Source organism: Dendropsophus ebraccatus, chromosome 9, assembly GCF_027789765.1.
Source record: "Dendropsophus ebraccatus isolate aDenEbr1 chromosome 9, aDenEbr1.pat, whole genome shotgun sequence".
NCBI lineage: Eukaryota > Metazoa > Chordata > Amphibia > Anura > Hylidae > Dendropsophus > Dendropsophus ebraccatus.
Genome location: NC_091462.1, coordinates 107,074,007 through 107,091,750, shown reverse-complemented (window position 1 = coordinate 107,091,750; position 17,744 = coordinate 107,074,007). Strand labels below are relative to the sequence as shown.

Below are 17,744 nucleotides of genomic sequence, written 5' to 3'. Positions count from 1 at the left end.
TGCAGTGGAGAGGGTAAGCTGGCTTTTCCTTTCACTTACTATTTCACTCTATCCTAGTAGGGATGCGTTTTAGTGTCTGCATTGTGACTGTAAGCCATGGTCTCCTCACAGGTCATCAGACACCCAGTCACTTGTGATCTGTGCTATGCTGGTGTGCACACAGCCTTAGGGCCCTATTCCACAGTAACGATAATCGGGCCGATTATCATTCACTGGAATAGAGAGAACGATCAGCCGATGATCGTGTTATCGGCTGATCGTTCATTTAGGGCCACACCTAAAATCATCGTTTCCCCCACTGTACATCGCTACGGTTGAATAGAGGTGTGCGGCGGGCGACCGACGATTTGAGAAGAAGCATCATCATCATACATTACCTGTCCAGGCTTCTTCTCCGCGCTGTCTTCATGCCCGGGTCTCACGCGCCCTATCTTCAGAATGGCTGGTCAGCTGACGGAGCGCTCAGCCAATCACAGGCCGGGACCGTGGCTGTTTGTTTTTGCTTTCTAGTCTTGCATGGTGTGGTGAAACCCTGGCAGAAACTGAAAGAACGCCTGCTGTGTATTTCTTCAAAGGAAATGTGCTCTGTGTGAACCTACTCAAATACATTGGCGTCAGTCAGGAGTGGAGTTCTGTGATATTAGGAGAAGCTGCTCCCAGTGTCAGTACCCTTTCTATACATGTTTTTGTTTCTTAATATATTAAGATTGTTTGCTTTACTGTATGTAAATTCTGTACCCAGAGTCATCACTCCCTTTGCTGCAAGCACGCCTCCAACCTGATGATTGACAACCCCTCCTGTGATCTTAACTGTCAGTGATCAGGCAGGAGGCGTGCTTGCAGCAGGGGGAGAGATGACTTCCCACTAACTCCAGATACTTCATCCACATTTATCACAGGTCTAGGAACATACTCGGCTACACACATTACACAAGAGAATAGAATGGCTATTAAAGGGGTTACCTCACACTGCCAGCAGCTTCATAGGTTCTCTATAAGACATTAGTCACATATTAGGGGTATGGTGCAATTCATGGTAGAATAAGTCAATTAACCCTTAGTCAGATATGCAGAGTAGTTTGCCAGGAGGAAGCTAGCTTGCTCTCTAGGGCCCCCTGGTGGCATACTGACATCACTGCAAGTCAGTATTTGGTGCAGTCCTCACTAGATGGCGCTATTACTGTACTGTACTGTACAATATATTGCTAGCTTATTGTTTGACCCACTTTAGGGACTTATTTTATAGGAAAGGCACTTTGGTGGAGCATTGTATGGCCTATAAGACTGCAGTGTAATGCTGACCTCAAGGAGAAATGTGACCACCCAGTCCTTAGGCCTTATGCACACGTTCCGTAATTTTTTCGGGTCCGGAAACCACCCGCTAAAAATTACGGGTTGGACATCCGTATTGCATCCGGAAGCACGGAAGTCTGATGATGCCTGCAATCCCAACCCGAGCACGGAAGCGTCCCCAGTTGCCATGGTGATCGCAGGAGGACACTTCTGTGCTTGGTCTTTACAGGCATCATCAGACCCCTCCTGCGATCACCATGGCAACCGGGGACGCTTCCGTGCTCGGCCGGAATCAGACCCCCCTCTGCGGCATCAGACCCCCCTCTGCGGCATCAGACCCCCCTCTGCGGCATCAGACCCCCCTCTGCGGCATCAGACCCCCCCCCCCCTCTGCGGCATCAGACCCCCTCTGCGGCATCAGACCCCCCTCTGCGGCATCAGACCCCCCCCCCCTCTGCGGCATCAGACCCCCCTCTGCGGCATCAGACCCCCCTCTGCGGCATCAGACCCCCCTCTGCGGCATCACACCCCCTCCTGCGGTAAGGATGCGATCTCCTATGCGATCCTCCTGTGCCGTTCTGCCTTCAGTGCTCTTAATTGATTCATTGATACTTTCCTAACTACATTGTAAACACCCCAATTTATTGAGGTAATTGGTACTTGTATCTTTGTAGCCCAGCTGCCAATCATCATTACCAATTAGCACAATAAATTGGTGTTTACTATGTGGTTAGGAAAGTATCAATGAATCAATTAAGAGACTGCGAGCAGTGAATGAATGGCCTGTCAGCTGAATTCGGCACAATATAAAGTATGCAATGTTCCGAGCAGGCACCCTTCTGTATGGTCTTCACCTTGTGGAGTACTACAGATCCCAGCTCTCTGATATACCATCACCAACACTGCCTCAATACATTTGTCTACTGATTCTGCTATAATCGGCACACGATAGGATTCTGCTACAATCGGCATACGGTGTGCGGCAACAGAGATCCGGAGAACTATAGATCCCAGCACTTCTATATACAGCTGTGCAAATAGGAGCATGAGTTATCCATATTTTTCTACAGAAATACGGATGCCAAACATGTTGCAATCCGCAAACAATCCGTAGACAATTGATGTCAATGAGAACATCCGTGAAAAAATCTGGGTCCGCATCCGGTCCACACTAGGACATGTCCTTTTTTTTTTTACGGATTGATTTTCATCCATTTCTGCTACTGATCGTGTGAATAGCCCAATAGACTTCAATGGGCACTAACTCGGATACGGAAATACGGATCCGTAAATTACGGAATGTGTGAATAAGGCCTTAGAGCAGGGATGGGGAAGCTATTGGCCGTCCAGGCGTGATGGGATTGGTTTTACAACAGCTGGAGGGCCGAAACTTCCCCTTCCCTGCCTTAGAGGGATATTCCAATCTAGTAAACTTATGACACACACAAAGCAGGAGATTTCTCAACCATGGTGTAAAGTGAAACTGGCCCAGTTGCCCCTAGCAACCAATCAGATTCCACTCCTCATTTCTCACAGACTCTTTGGAAAATGAAAGGTGGAATCTGATTGGTTGCTAGGGGCGACTGAGCCAGTTTCACTTTACACCATGTTTGATAAATCCCCCGCTTTGTGTGCACCATAATGAGCCCACTTCATGAATCCATACGTTGAGATGGAGGGTTCCCCCTTGGAGGTTGCTTTGAGACCAAAAAGAGTGGAGCAGTTTTATTCTAAGGGGTTATCCAGCGCTACAAAAACATGGCCACTTTTCCCCCTGTTGTCTCCAGTTCAGGTGCAGTTTGCAATTAAGCTCCATTTACTTCAATGGAACTGAGTTTCAAAACTCCACCCAAACTGGAGACAACAGTAGGGGGAAAGTGGCCATGTTTTTGTAGCGCTGGATAACCCATTTAAGGGGAGTTGTGCTCATGGTGCGGTCCTGCAAGACATGCTGGTGAAACCCCTGAAGATTGGCGCACTTCATTGTATAAGGCTACTTGTGTCTTCAGTATACCATAAGTTTCCTTGCCTTTATGAAATGAGTGTTGATGGAACTATTATATTCTTAAAGGGGTGCTACAAAAACATGGCCACTTTCTTTTAGAGATAACACGACTCTTGTCTCCAGTTCAGGTGCAGTTTGCAATTAAGCTCCATTCACATCAATGGAATTGAGCAGCAAAACCCCGCCCAAGCTGGAGACAAGAGTGGTGCTGACTCTGGAAGAAAGTGGCCATGTTTTTGTAGCACTGGATACCCCCTTTAAAGCGGCAATGTCGAACCTTCTGCCCTCCGGCTGTTGCAAAACTACAATTCCTTTCATGCGAGGACAGCCAAAGCTTTAGCTTTGACTACCAAGGCATAATGGGAGTTGTAGTTTTGTATTGGCTGAGGGGTTCCTCTTCCTGAGTTAAAAGGACTGCCTAAAATATATTTTTATTTTATTTTTAAGATTCCAGGAACAGCGCCCCACCATTGTCCACAGACCATGTATGGTATTAAAGCTCAGCTCCCAATGGGCATTACCAGACCGACACCTGCAGCCCAGCTCTGGTCTTGTCACCACGTCCGTGCATCTTACCACCTAGTGACACCTTATGCCGCTCATCAAAATTAAAGTGATTTTAAATTCATTCCGATTATGTATGTGTATTCGTCTTCTGCATAGTCTCTTACTGGCGTGAGTAAAGGGCGAGATCGCCACCATGTTAGCAGCCTGGTTGACCGTGGACACCCTGCCTAGCAACCAGTCTTTTTCATAGAGGTTGTCAGCCAGCAAGGCCCTAGCAACCAAGCTCTCTCATATAAGTGAAGGGAAATTGGCATTTTCCTTGAGGGGCTGGGAAGGTGATCATCAGACCTTATACACTGGGGATATGATACAACACGGATCCAAGGCAGATATCGGAGCAATCTGGTTACTAGGAACTAACTACATGACAACCCCCATATCACACACCCCAAGTGCTCTATAGACTCCCTATATATCCTGCTGACAGATCCGATGTGCACAAGCGGAAGGAACGGCTATGGAATCCCTGTGCGGCATCTCATCGGCTGGCACATCATTTACTAAAACTTTAAAAGTGGTTACGGGCATGAAGACTGGCATCAAAATGGGCAGAGGGGCATACGGAGTGACCACTTTATTACATGACCAATCGAGTAGCAGGTTGGACCTCCTTTGGCTTTTAGAATCTCAGGAGATGCTTGTATCCGCTACATATTAGATGTAGGTCCTGACATGGCCGTCCTATATTATCTCAAGATCAAGGCACTGTAAAGGTGAGAAAGAAGGAAAACTCACTGTCATGGTCCTGAAGCCAATCCATGACTATATGACCCCTGTGGATGGTGCATTGTCCGAACCCGACCCGAACCAGGTTCGGACCATCCCTAATTTAGAGCCATCTGACCGGCCATATTTCTCCACAGAGATCATTAAAGAGGCCAGAATAGATGCCCCATGATAGGGTAGTATAGATTGCAGTATATTGGTGTGTATATGTTGCAGTGAATGAAATGATAGAATCAGGGATTTGATGATGATGGAAAGACCGCGCCGTTTCACCATTTTCTCTTGATCAAATCACTGACAGCCTTCAGGGAAATAATGGAATGTACTCTATCATTCCCCCTGCGACATAGAATTCTCTTACCGTATCGCCTCTCTACCTCCCCCGGCCTGTCCGCTCTGCTCCCTGTTCGCTGCCTCTCTGCTCCCCGTTCCGCTTGTTTAGCCTGCTACGTGCCTCCTGCTCTCCTGGCCTGTCCGCACGCCTGCCAGGATGTGTGCCGCTCTGCTCCCTGTCTGCCTCCGGTCCCGTCTGCCCCGCCCTGCAACACGCCTCTCGCTCCTCCGGCCCGTCCGCTCTGCTCCCCGTCTGCCCCAACGCTATATGCCTGCCGGGAGGTGTGCCGCTCTGCTCCCCATCCGCCCAGCCGCTATATGCCTGCCGGGAGGTGTGCCGCTCTGCTCCCCATCCGCCCAGCCGCTATATGCCTGCCGGGAGGTGTGCCGCTCTGCTCCCCATCCGCCCAGCCGCTATATGCCTGCCGGGAGGTGTGCCGCTCTGCTCCCCATCCGCCCAGCCGCTATATGCCTGCCGGGAGGTGTGCCGCTCTGCTCCCCATCCGCCCCGCCGCTATATGCCTGCCGGGAGGTGTGCCGCTCTGCTCCCCATCCGCCCAGCCGCTATATGCCTGCCGGGAGGTGTGCCGCTCTGCTCCCCATCCGCCCAGCCGCTATATGCCTGCCGGGAGGTGTGCCGCTCTGCTCCCCATCCGCCCAGCCGCTATATGCCTGCCGGGAGGTGTGCCGCTCTGCTCCCCATCCGCCCAGCCGCTATATGCCTGCCGGGAGGTGTGCCGCTCTGCTCCCCAGCCGCTATATGCCTGCCGGGAGGTGTGCCGCTCTGCTCCCCATCCGCCCAGCCGCTATATGCCTGCCGGGAGGTGTGCCGCTCTGCTCCCCATCCGCCCAGCCGCTATATGCCTGCCGGGAGGTGTGCCGCTCTGCTCCCCATCCGCCCAGCCGCTATATTTCTGCGGGGGAGGTGTACCGCTCCGCTCCCTCATCTGCCCCGCCGCCATATGCCTGCGGGGGAGGTGTACCACTCCACTCCCTCATCTGCCCCGCCACCATATGCCTGTCGGGGAGGCATGCCGCTCTGCTCCCCCGTCCGCCTCTGCCGCCAAACGTAGAGCCGGGCGACTCCTTGACCGTTCATTCCATCATTTCCCTGAAAGGGGTCAGGCATTTGATCAAATCCCTAGTAAAATGATGGAACGGTGGGTTCATTTCATAATTTACTGGGATTTGATCAAATCCCTGGATTCTATCATTTCCCTGCAACATATACATTTCCCTTCCTCCTCTCATGGTATTTGTTTCTATTACATTGGGAAAACTTTAGAGCCAAGCAAAACATTTTTATATTTGAGTTCTCAGTCAATGGTCAAACTACCAATCCCAGAATGTTCTGCCACAAGACAGAGACACCAGAGGGGACACATGACAACAAAGAATAAAACTATACTAGGGTACTATGGACATGTTGCCCTCAACAAAGATGGCCGCCGCAGTGTGGGCGCTTGATGATGACGTCAGACAGAAGCCCCGCCCTTTCCCGGCTGCAGTGCTCACCGCTTCCTTTCCTGTCCCTGTGGCAGCAGTCAGGAGGCCGCAAACATGGGGATCCTGGAGAAAATCTCCGAGATCGAGAAGGAGATCGCCAGGACCCAGAAGAATAAGGGTGAGGAGGCCGGGGCCATGTGCGGGCATACACTGCACGGGGTCACCCATGGGGAGCGCAGGGGCAGCATTTAAAGAGACAGTGTTGTAAAGTGATGCTGAGCACTGGAGTGAATTGGAACTGTGCAGCCCCCAGCCAGGCCAAGACTACAACTCCCATCATGAACTAACAGCCTTTGGCACGATGGGAGTTGTAGTTCTTCAACAGCTGGCGGGCCACAGATTGGGGGTCACTGCTCTACATGAGGAGGGGAGCTCTGATCTGAGGGGTCAGCCTATAGCAGGGGTACTCCCATCATGCCTGGACAGCCAAAGCTTTAGCATGATGGGAGTTGTAGTTCTGCAGCAGCTGGAGAGCCTGGGTTCTTTTTTTTAGGATCTCCTCTAACTCTGCTTGCTTTCTCTTCCAGCCACTGAGTATCACTTAGGATTGCTGAAGGCCAAGCTCGCCAAGTACAGAGCCCAGCTGCTGGAGCCCTCCAAGTCTGCTGCCGGCAAAGGAGAGGGCTTCGATGTGATGAAATCTGGAGATGCCCGGGTGGCACTGATCGGGTTCCCTTCTGTGGGTAAGGTCGGTAACACCCTGTACTGTAATCCTGTATCTGTGTGTATCCACAGGGATAGATCAGTGCGGATGCTCAGTCACCTCACTATTCATTCTCTATGGCTGACAGCAACTATAGACAGTGAATGGAAGCGTGTGTGTACTCCGGTTCGGACCCCCACAGATCAGCTGGATATCAGCAATCCTGAGGATACGGGGGGGACGTTTAATCCTGAGGTGACTCCTGTAATAGGTTAGGAGGTGCTAGAATATATATAAAGAGAGAGATGTGTTCTCCATAAGACTGGTATGCTTCTGCATACTCTATAGAGGCAGCAGAGAGATGAAATTCTGCAGCTTAAAGGAGAAGTCCGGCAAAAATGTTTCTTAAAGTATTGTATTTCCCCCAAAAGTTATACAAGTCACCAATATACACTTATTACGGAAAATGCTTATAAAGTGCTTTTTTCCCTGCACATACTACAATTCCTGGATAAACATGGTGATGTCACTTCCTGGATAACATGGTCATGTCACTTTCTGGATAACATGATGATATCACTTCCTGGGTAACATGGTGATGTCACTTCCTGGATAACATGGTGATGTCACGACCCGACTCCCAGAGCTGTACGGGCTGTGGCTGCTGGAGAGGATGATGGCAGGGGGACACAGGGCACTGGAGGGACACTGAGTATCCCCCTGCCATCATCCTCTCCAGCAGCCACAGCCCGCACAGCTCTGGGAGTCGGGTCGTGACATCACCATGTTATCCAGGAAGTGACATCACCATGTTATCCAGGAAGTGACATGACCATGTTATCCAGGAAGTGACATGACCATGTTATCCAGGAAGTGACATGACCATGTTATCCAGGAAGTGACATGATCATGTTATCCAGGAAGTGACATCACCGTGTTATCCAGGAAGTGACATCACCATTTTATCCAGGAAATGAAGCCTTGATGCAGTAGTAAGTGCAGGGAAAAAACACTTTATAAGCATTTCCTGTAATAAGTGTATATTGGGGATTTGTATAACTTTTGGGGGGCAATACAATACTGTAATAAAAATTTTGCCGGACTTCTCCTTAATAAAGGTATTCCACCTACAAACCTCTATCACCTATGTACTGGATAAATGTTGGAGGAACTACCACTGTTGCTGGCGGTGGGGCCCCTGCTCACTTAGTTGCATCTGTTCTGCAGAGTCAGCTGTTGTAAAACTACAACTCGGGCATACTGGGAGTTGTAGTTTTGCAACAGCCAGAACACCCCAGGTTGAGGAACCCACAGAACACTATATGTATAGCGACATTGTGATGTCATGTCCTTAATTTTCCGTGATTTGGGGGTCTTTTTGCCTTGCAGTCCACGTTCCTGAGTTTGATGACCTCCACGGCCAGTGAAGCCGCCTCCTATGAGTTCACCACGCTGACCTGTATCCCGGGTGTGATAGAGGTAAGGGAAAAGATGGTGGCGGCTTGTGCGATGCTCTCCAACTTTCTATTATACTTTGTGTTACATCGTGCACCCTGCAGTCTTCCAGTAATTATCAGCTGCTGTATGTCCTGCAGGAAGTGGTATTTTTTCCAGTCAGGAGAGTAGGAGAGGTTTTCTATGGAGCATTGCTGCTGCTTTGGACAGTTCCTCACATGGACAGAGGTGGCAGCAGCAGTTGTGTCAAACTGGAAGGAATACACCACTTTCTGCAGCACATACAGCAGCTGATAGAAGACTTCAGTTTTGTAATAAAAGTATATTACAAATCTATATAATTTTCTGGCACCAGTTAATTTGAAAGAATTTTTTTTTTATGAACAACCCCTTTAAATCTGTAGGGGGGTCTCCTGCTACCATTCACTTACAGCAAGCAAAGATCTTGAAACAGAGAGGATGATTTATAACATAAAGTAGATTGCAGAGTTGAAGGCTTCATCATATGACCATACGTTTCTTTCTTCCAGTATAAAGGAGCGAACATCCAGCTTCTGGATCTGCCAGGAATTATTGAAGGTGCAGCGCAGGGTGAGTGCTAGCTCTTGTGTTCAGATTACTATAGGGATTTCAACCCCTTCCTGTCACTAAGCATTTCTATACAGATCAGACATAACTAATTGATTTTCTGCTGATCAAAAAAAAAAAAAAAATACAGTGAGTGTTCAAACACCAAACAATCACTGGGGCATGTAGGGAGAGAAGTGCACCCCTGAGCGCTTCTCTCTCTCCCCGCAACCATGTTGATCCTATAGACTTACATTAGGGTGAGAGAACAAGCTCAGCAGTTTGTCCTAGCTGTTGTTTGGAGTCTGAACACCCAACCCCCAGATTAATCAAAACTTTTTTTTAAAGTGACAGCGCCCATTTAAATATGTTATCTTGCGCTCTACCATCTCCATATATCAGACCGGTGCCCATAACCCTGTATATACCAGAAGACATGAGGCATGGTGTCATCTCAGGTGCTGGCAGTGACCCCTACAATGCGCCCTGTATTATATACACTTGTGTATTTCCCAATGCAGGAAAGGGCAGAGGTCGCCAGGTCATCGCTGTGGCTCGGACATCGGACGTGGTCATCATGATGCTGGATGCCACTAAGGGTGAAGTCCAGAGGTGAGTGGTGGATGGCGGGCTCCTTGTGTGTGTGGCTGTAGTGTGTGTCTATCACAGTCTGACTATATATGTTCCTCCCCACCAGATCCTTACTAGAGAAGGAGCTGGAGTCTGTAGGTATACGGCTGAACAAGAATAAGCCCAATATATACTTTAAGGTAAGTGGTCTATACATATACATATATATATATATATATATATTACACCAGTGCTCTCCAACCTGATGCCAAGCAGCATCTCTTCTGCCAAAGGTTATAAGGGCATGATGGGAGTTGTAGTTTTGCAGCAGCTGGAGAGCCATCATTGCCCGATAGTTTTTAGCATGTTGGAGGGGAGGATAAGGATGAAGCTACCTCTGTGTATACACTGATAGAGATGTAGGTGGAGTGCCCCTTTAATTCATCACTGTGTATAATCTGTCATCTTTCTTGCAGCCCAAGAAGGGAGGAGGCATCTCCTTCAACTCCACCTTACCCCTGACCCAGTGCTCCGAGAAGCTGGTACAGCTCATTCTACACGAATACAGTATCCTTTCTGCGTCTACTGCGTCCCCCCCCCCCCCCCCCCCCCCCCCCCGTCCCCCCAATCTGTAGCGTTATGGGAGTTGTTGTTTTGCACCAATTGGAGGCTGCAGGTTTCCCATGCCTGGGGAGTAGCGAATTGTCTCATCCAATCCCACACTATATTGCAGCCATGTGCTGGACTATCAGATTCTGGTTAAAGGGAATTTTTCTGTATATCTTTTTGTTCTTGTTTCACCTTTAAATGGCTTTGTGCGTGTCTCTATCCGTTGCAAATCCTATCTTACACATAGCTGGTCTGCGGGTTTGGGCACAGAAGATCTTCACTGAAATACAGGGCCGGCCATGAGAACATACCATCCATTCGTTTTGCATGCAAATGATCTGACTGTGACCAATAGATTTAACAGGGTGAAGCACACACCAGTGCACTTCACTCCTCAGCTCCCGGACTTGATAGGCTCCATTATAGCCCATGGAGCGGATCAGTCAGATCTGGCAACCGACCGGGTTGTCATTCACTTCAGGGATGGGACAGTCCAGGACTATGATAGATTGCTGCAGCCATCTCTTGTATGTGCCTTATGGCCCTATTCCACCAGTCGATTATCGTTCAGATTTTCGTTAAATCGTTCGAATCTAAACGATAATCGTTTGGTTGAAATGCAGTTAACGATTAACGACTGAACGAGAAATTGTTGATCGCTTTATAAGACCTGGACCTATTTTTATCGTTGCTCATTCGCAAAACGTTCGCAAATCGTTCACATTGAATAAGACATCATTCGGTCGTTCGCAATACATACGAATGCAATAGCGAATAAATAGCGAAGAAAAAACAATCGCAATTACAATCATAAGTAACGATTATCGTTCCATGGAAATGAGTGACCATTTTCAGGTCTTTCGCAATAGCGGTCGTTTGAGATCGTTATTTGTTAACGATTATGCAAACGATAATCGTCCGGTGGAATAGGGCCCTTATACATGGTTCATGGGGCAGCAGCCATCTTAATAATCTACACGTTCAACCTTAATGAAACATTTTTCAGAAATATTTAACGCTGAGGTTCTGTTCCGGGAGGACTGCAGCCCGGATGACTTCATAGACGTTATAGTGGGGAACAGAGTGTACATGCCGTGTCTATATGTGAGTACCGACCACCACCCCAGTGTTACTGCTATCCAACTGATGGCCCCCAGCCAATGCAGAACTACAACTCCCAGCATGCTGTGGGCCACTGGATGCAGAACACCATTGTAGAGCATTGTTTAGACTGCAGACCCTCATTCCCCCCTTTTGTCTGTACAGGTATATAACAAAATCGATCAGATCTCCATGGAGGAGGTGGACCGGCTCGCCCGGCAGCCGCACAGCGTGGTCATCAGGTGAGAGACGGAATCTTTTGTTTCATCCGTAGGTTTACAGTAAGTAAGATGTAATGGACGGTGGTGGGGGAGGATGGTCGTCCATTGTGTGTACATAGTATAACGTAAGGGGAGTGATTCAGTTTGAATCTCTTATGAGATCCAATGTGTGCATCTGGCCTACAGTCCTCCATTGACTTCTATGGAAAAAAGGGACGTCCACCATTGTTGTAGTGTGACCATTGTCTCCATGGTGGTGCACATACATAGATGACCTTCCTTCTTTTCTTCTCCCTCAGTTGTGGAATGAAGCTGAACCTGGACTATCTGCTGGAGATGTTATGGGAATATCTGGCTCTAACCTGTATCTACACTAAGAAGCGAGGACGTAAGTCCCGTCCACCTCCTCCCAGAGCACTTTCCGATCTCTTCCCTCTGTACTGTGTATAGATCACTGTCCTAACACATGAGCCCCTCTTGTTTCGGAGGACATGAATCTGTGTATTACAGGCTATAAATTAGAATTGTGTAATGCCTCATTTCTCCTGTGGAGGAGCTGTGGGGAAACTTGCTGCCAGGTTCCACCATAGATTGTAGCCGATCACGGGGTTTTCTGATTAGGATAAACTCATCAGGGGTCTTTGCTAACAGAACAGCTAAATGGTATAGTATTATTATGCCAGCTGCAGTCACAGTAATGAATACCTGCAAATTCTGTTCACAGAGAGGCCGGACTTTGCAGATGCCATCATCCTCCGGAAAGGCGCTTCTGTGGAACACGTGGTAAGTTTTCTTTTTTTGTTTCTTTGTAATATAACTTTATTTTTTTAACATTTCACAGTGGCAGCTGTAAGGAGTGACATGGTCCCTCTGCTGCCACCAATGTCTGTTCTGGGAACTGCAGGGCTACTGAAGCCCAGGTCTTGGCACAGTTACATATGCTGCTCAGTATACTGGGGGATGTATCGTTTGTGTATCTTAAAGGGATACAGGAAAGTGTGGCCAGGAAAGATAAAAGAAATAATATGCTCTTACCTCCCCCGCTCCAGCACTGGTCCCCGGGATCCCAGCCGCTTCCTGATCTGAGCGGGGACCCCAGGTTGTCACTCGTGAGGTCAGCTTAGTCAGTTACTGGCTGTAGCACTGTCCTGCCTCGGTCGCCATCTGGCTGAGAGGACTTTGCAACAGTAAATTGTTGCATTTGATACACAAGCCTGGAGAGACAGAAATGGCTGCACATCGCACCCATGGCTGACACGAAAGCTTATTCAGCTACATTAAAAACCAACATCAGAAGTTAGTATATAATTTGATCAAACCATATTGCCTCATGTACCACGTGCAGGTCTCCTGATACACATGATTCCCTAACACTGTCCCTAACCCCACAAAGTGTGTTGCATTTGATAGATCAGCAATTGCTTCAAAAGTCAATGCAAATGTGTCTTCATCCTGAGGATTGTTGGTAAAATAACTCAAATGACGTGGAAGCAATAGAAGCCACAAAGCAAACAAAAACCTTGTACAGTTATGCACAAAAAAAAAAGATAAAAATACAATGATAAATTGGCCCTAATAGTTTTTTACTTAGTAGACGGCTATGTGAGCTTCATGTGTTCTTTGTTTTGTAACAGTGTCACCAGATTCACAGGACGCTCGCCAGCCAGTTTAAATATGCCCTGGTTTGGGTAAGTATCTTAATGGGAATGTACCTTGCTGCATTATTAAAGGGGTTTTCTGATTTAAAGCGACTCTGTACCCACAATCTGACCCCCCAAACCACTTGTACCTTCGGATGGCTGCTTTTAATCCAAGATCTGTCCTGGGGTCCGTTCGGCATGTTTGCAGTTATTGTCTTAAAAAACAACTTTTAAACTGGCAGCCCCGTGCCTAACGGCCGGGGATTAGAATGTCTATGCATTAGGCTAGCACCACCCCCCGTCCCTCCTCCCTGCCCTCCTCATCATTAGGAATGCCACTAGAACATTTTCTCCTATCTGAACATTGCACAGGTCCTAAACGATCCAGCCCATGTTCAGTATTCACACAGGTGAGGAATAGTAGACAATTTGCCTGGGGCATTCCAAATGATGAGGCGGGATGGAGGGGTGGTGCCAGCCTAATGCATACACAATCTAAGCCACGGCCGTTGGGCATCGGGCTGCTAGTTTAAAAGTTGTTTTTATGACAATAACTGCATCACCTGCCAAACGGACCACAGGACAGATCTTGGACTAAAAGCAGCTATCCGAAGGTACAAGTGGTTTGGGGGGGACAGATTGTGGGTACAGAGTCACTTTAAAAATACTTCTCCCCTATCCACAGGACAGGGGATGAGTATGAGATTCAAGGGGGTCTGACCCCCATGCTTTCTGGGGATTTTCAGCTCTATTATAAATTGAGGCGCAGGTCAGTGTGTGTGACCCGCAGCTCTATTCATTCTCTATGGAGCTGCAGGAAAGACAAGTATTTTGTAATCGGAAAACCCCTTTGAGGTTCAGGCTGCACAATATTATACATGTAGACTGACCCCTACAGCTGAGATGCTTTGTAATAGTAACATTACTTATCCTGTACTGATCCTAAGTAACATGCTGTATTATACTCCAGAGCTGCACTCACTATTCTGCTGGTGGGGTCACTGTTTGTACATTACATTACTTATCCTGTACTGATCCTGAGTAACATCCTGTATTATACTCCAGAGCTGCACTCACTATTCTGCTGGTGGGGTCACTGTGTACATACATTACTGATCCTGAATTACATTTTTTCCTGATTTTCCTAATGTTAATGTTTTTAAAGGGCACCAGCACCAAATACAGCCCCCAGAGAGTAGGACTGACCCACAACATGGAACATGAAGACGTCATCCAAATAGTCAAGAAATAAGATGGCCGACAACACGGATACATGGACGCCATTAATGCTGCCTTACACCCACTGACTATAACCCCACAATCCACCTGACACTCAGCCGCCATTACTACAGCCCTGAATTATAAGCGATATCCTTGGGAATGGACGCTGTTGATATGGTAACCGTGCAGACACCGGCCATGTTCCAGCAACTTTTTTTTTTCTAGGAGACTGGATACCGGAACGTATTCTGGTTTATAGCAAATAAATGATATATTGGTACCTTGGCACAGCGGCCATGCTTGGTTTTGTTCATTGTTTTGGATGTAATTTATCAGAATTGACGAAACGCTCGGCCTTATTGCCCATAGCAACCAGTCAGCGGAGGCTTCATTTCCTGTGTGGCATTGGTTGCTATTGGCAACAAGGCCGAATTATCTCACAGTTAAAGGGATATTCCCATGTCATCTTGTTATCCCCCCCCAATCCATAAAATAGGGAATAACCAGTTGATAGGTGGGGTCTCCTACATGTTATAAGAGGGGCGGGGCTATAAGTGAGTGACAAGGAGATCTGACCAATGAGGAGGGAAGTTTTACAGAGAATGAAGAAGCAGTGTCTGGGAATGTCTTCAGGGCTTTTCTCTGGAAAATGAAAAGATAGGATAACATTGCTGCTTTCTTCCATAAACAGTGCCACCCCTATCCTCAGGTTGTGTGTGGTATTGCGGCTGATTTCCATTGACGTGTGTGGAGTCCAGGTGTAATACCGCACAGAAACATGAGAACATGTGTTTAAGGCACTGTTTAAGGAGGAAAGCAGCCATGTTTTCTCAATCCTGAATAAACCCTTTAGGCCAGGGATAGGGCACCTTCGGCCCTCCAGCTGTTGCAGGACTACAATTCCCATCATGCCTGGACAGCTAAAGCTTCGGCTGTCCAGGCATGATGGGAATTGTAGTTTTGCAACAGCTGGAGGGCCGAAGGTTCCCCATCTCTGCTTTAGGCCCAAAAAATGTCACTTAAAAATTGCGTGTGTGTGTGATGTCATACAGGGATGTCTGGTTCTCTGAGGTCATGGCAGTGTGCTTGCTTGTTTTTTGTTTTTTTTTGTCTATAGAGGTTTTTTTTGTGACATTTTTTCTTATTACATATCACGTGATTTAAGGATTTCTCTCCAAGAACATAAAAAAACTTCTGTGAAAACAATGGAGATCTATGAAAGAAAAGCACACCATTGTGATTAAAACAAAGGGAAAAAAAAAAACACAACCAACCTATAAAAAATACATGCGAAGCAAAAACACCACAGGGAAAAAAAAAAAACCATTGACTTCCAGTTAACATCAGACCAGAGAGTTTCAGGTAAAAAAATACCTTGAAAAACAGCCATATAGGGGCTCTCCAGCTGTTGCAAAACTACATTTCCCATGATGCCTGTACAGCCAGAGCTTTAGCTTTTTCAGCTACCAAATATAAAGGCAAAAATCCTCCCGCCACCAAGGGGTTAATTGTAGTGAATGGCGTGGTACGTTATAGGGGTGTTAATAGGGATTTGTAGCTCCACAGGTTTCTGGTGCTTTTAATTATTTTATATATGTGTGGAATCCCCTGAGAGCCATGATCCTAAGTGATGGGAGAGGAGGGACAGGTGCGAGGTGAGGGCGGCCGGGGGACAGCTGCCTGTCATGTGCCTGCTGCTGCTGATAACATTATACCTGCCCTGATGTTACCCTCACTGATATTTCTGTACAGTGATGTTCCACCATTGGCTATAGTCATGGATGTCATAGTATAGTCATATACAGTATAGTCATAGTCATGGATGCAAAGTGTTCTGGCAATTGGTGTGTGATGGGGTTCTGTAGCAGCTGAGGTGTGTATGATGGGGTTCTTCAGCAGCTGAGGTGTACAATGAGGTTCTGTAGCAGCTGAGGTGTGTATAATGAGGTTCTGCAGCAGCTGAGGTGTAGTATTATGAGGGTCTGTAGCAGCTGAGGTGTATGATGAGGGTCTGAAGCAGCTGAGGTGTGTATTATGAGGTTCTGCAGCAGCTGGGGAGTATGATGAGGTTCTTCAGCAGCTGCAATATGTATTATGAGGTTCTGCAGCAGCTGAGGTGTATGATGAGGTTCTGCAGAAGCTGAGGTGTATGATGAGGTTCTGCAGCAGCTGAGGTGTATGTTGAGGTTCTGCAGCAGCTGAGGTGTATGATGAGGTTCTGCAGCAGCTGAGGTGTATGATGAGGTTCTGCAGCAGCTGAGGTGTATGATGAGGTTCTGCAGCAGCTGAGGTATATGATGAGGTTCTGCAGCAGCTGAGGTGTATGATGAGGTTCTGCAGAAGCTGAGGTGTATGATGAGGTTCTGCAGCAGCTGAGGTGTAATATGAGGTTCTGCAGCAGCTGAGGTGTAGTATGATGAGGTTCTGCAGCAGCTGAGGTATAGTATGATGAGGTTCTGCAGCAGCTGAGGTGTAGTATGATGAGTTTCTGCAGCAGCTGAATTGTTTATTATGAGGTTCTGCAGCAGCTGAGGTTTGTATTATGAGGTGGTTCTGCAGCAGCTGAATTGTGTATTATGAAAGTCTGCAGCAGCTGAGGTGTGTATTATGATGATCTGCTGCATCCCAGAACTACTTACACCTGATCTGGTACGGTGTGTAGCTGCAGGTAGAGATGATGCCGCTGATCTCTGTATAATTATCAGACCGTGACATCAGAACGTGACGCCTATACAGACATGTCGGTGGAAATCATCCATCATACTCCTTCATGTTTCCTTGAAGGTTGCGGCTGGCGAGGGGTTAAGTGCAGTGTAGCGGTCCCCTCTCCATCCATGACTGATTTGAGTATAATAGCTGTCATCAAATATGCATTGGGAAGGAGCTAAGGGCAGTGTGTGGTGTATGTGCGGCCGGAGCCATGGCTCCAGGGGTCTCCTAACCCTACAACCAGGATTCCAGGACAGCTGCCGAGGGGGAGGTGCCAGCCCCGGCCTTAGGACTGTAGCCCTTGTGGACATGTGGGAGTTGTGGTAAAGGTAAGCGCTGTCCTGCCGACACCTGATCCCTCCGCACCGGTGCCTTTTGTTTGCTGAAGCGATGGGCTCCTGGTTACGGGAAGCTTGTGTTTCCTGCCTCCCTCCTAATGTATACAGGTGTATAGGGGTGAGCACCTGCCGCCTGCCCTGTCTATAGGATGCTGGGGGGGGGGGGGTATATTATAGAGCGGCATCACTGTATGGAGATGATGAGTGTTGTAGTGCGGGATTGTATGGTACATGATAGTG

The 17,744-nt window shown here is 47.8% G+C and overlaps 1 protein-coding gene across 1 annotated transcript; it reads left to right on the top strand.

The window, feature by feature from the left end:
* The first annotated feature begins 6,433 nt into the window (after nucleotides 1-6,433).
* DRG2 (developmentally regulated GTP binding protein 2) lies at nucleotides 6,434-14,742 on the top strand. The gene is made up of 13 exons (XM_069982149.1): nucleotides 6,434-6,548; nucleotides 6,958-7,118; nucleotides 8,463-8,552; nucleotides 9,059-9,119; nucleotides 9,617-9,707; nucleotides 9,793-9,865; nucleotides 10,142-10,232; nucleotides 11,281-11,378; nucleotides 11,541-11,617; nucleotides 11,896-11,984; nucleotides 12,321-12,379; nucleotides 13,231-13,284; nucleotides 14,402-14,742. Exons 1-13 carry the CDS (start codon nucleotides 6,485-6,487, stop codon nucleotides 14,486-14,488), a joined length of 1,095 nt encoding a protein of 364 aa, XP_069838250.1. The 5' UTR covers nucleotides 6,434-6,484; the 3' UTR covers nucleotides 14,489-14,742.
* Nucleotides 14,743-17,744: the final 3,002 nt, after the last annotated feature.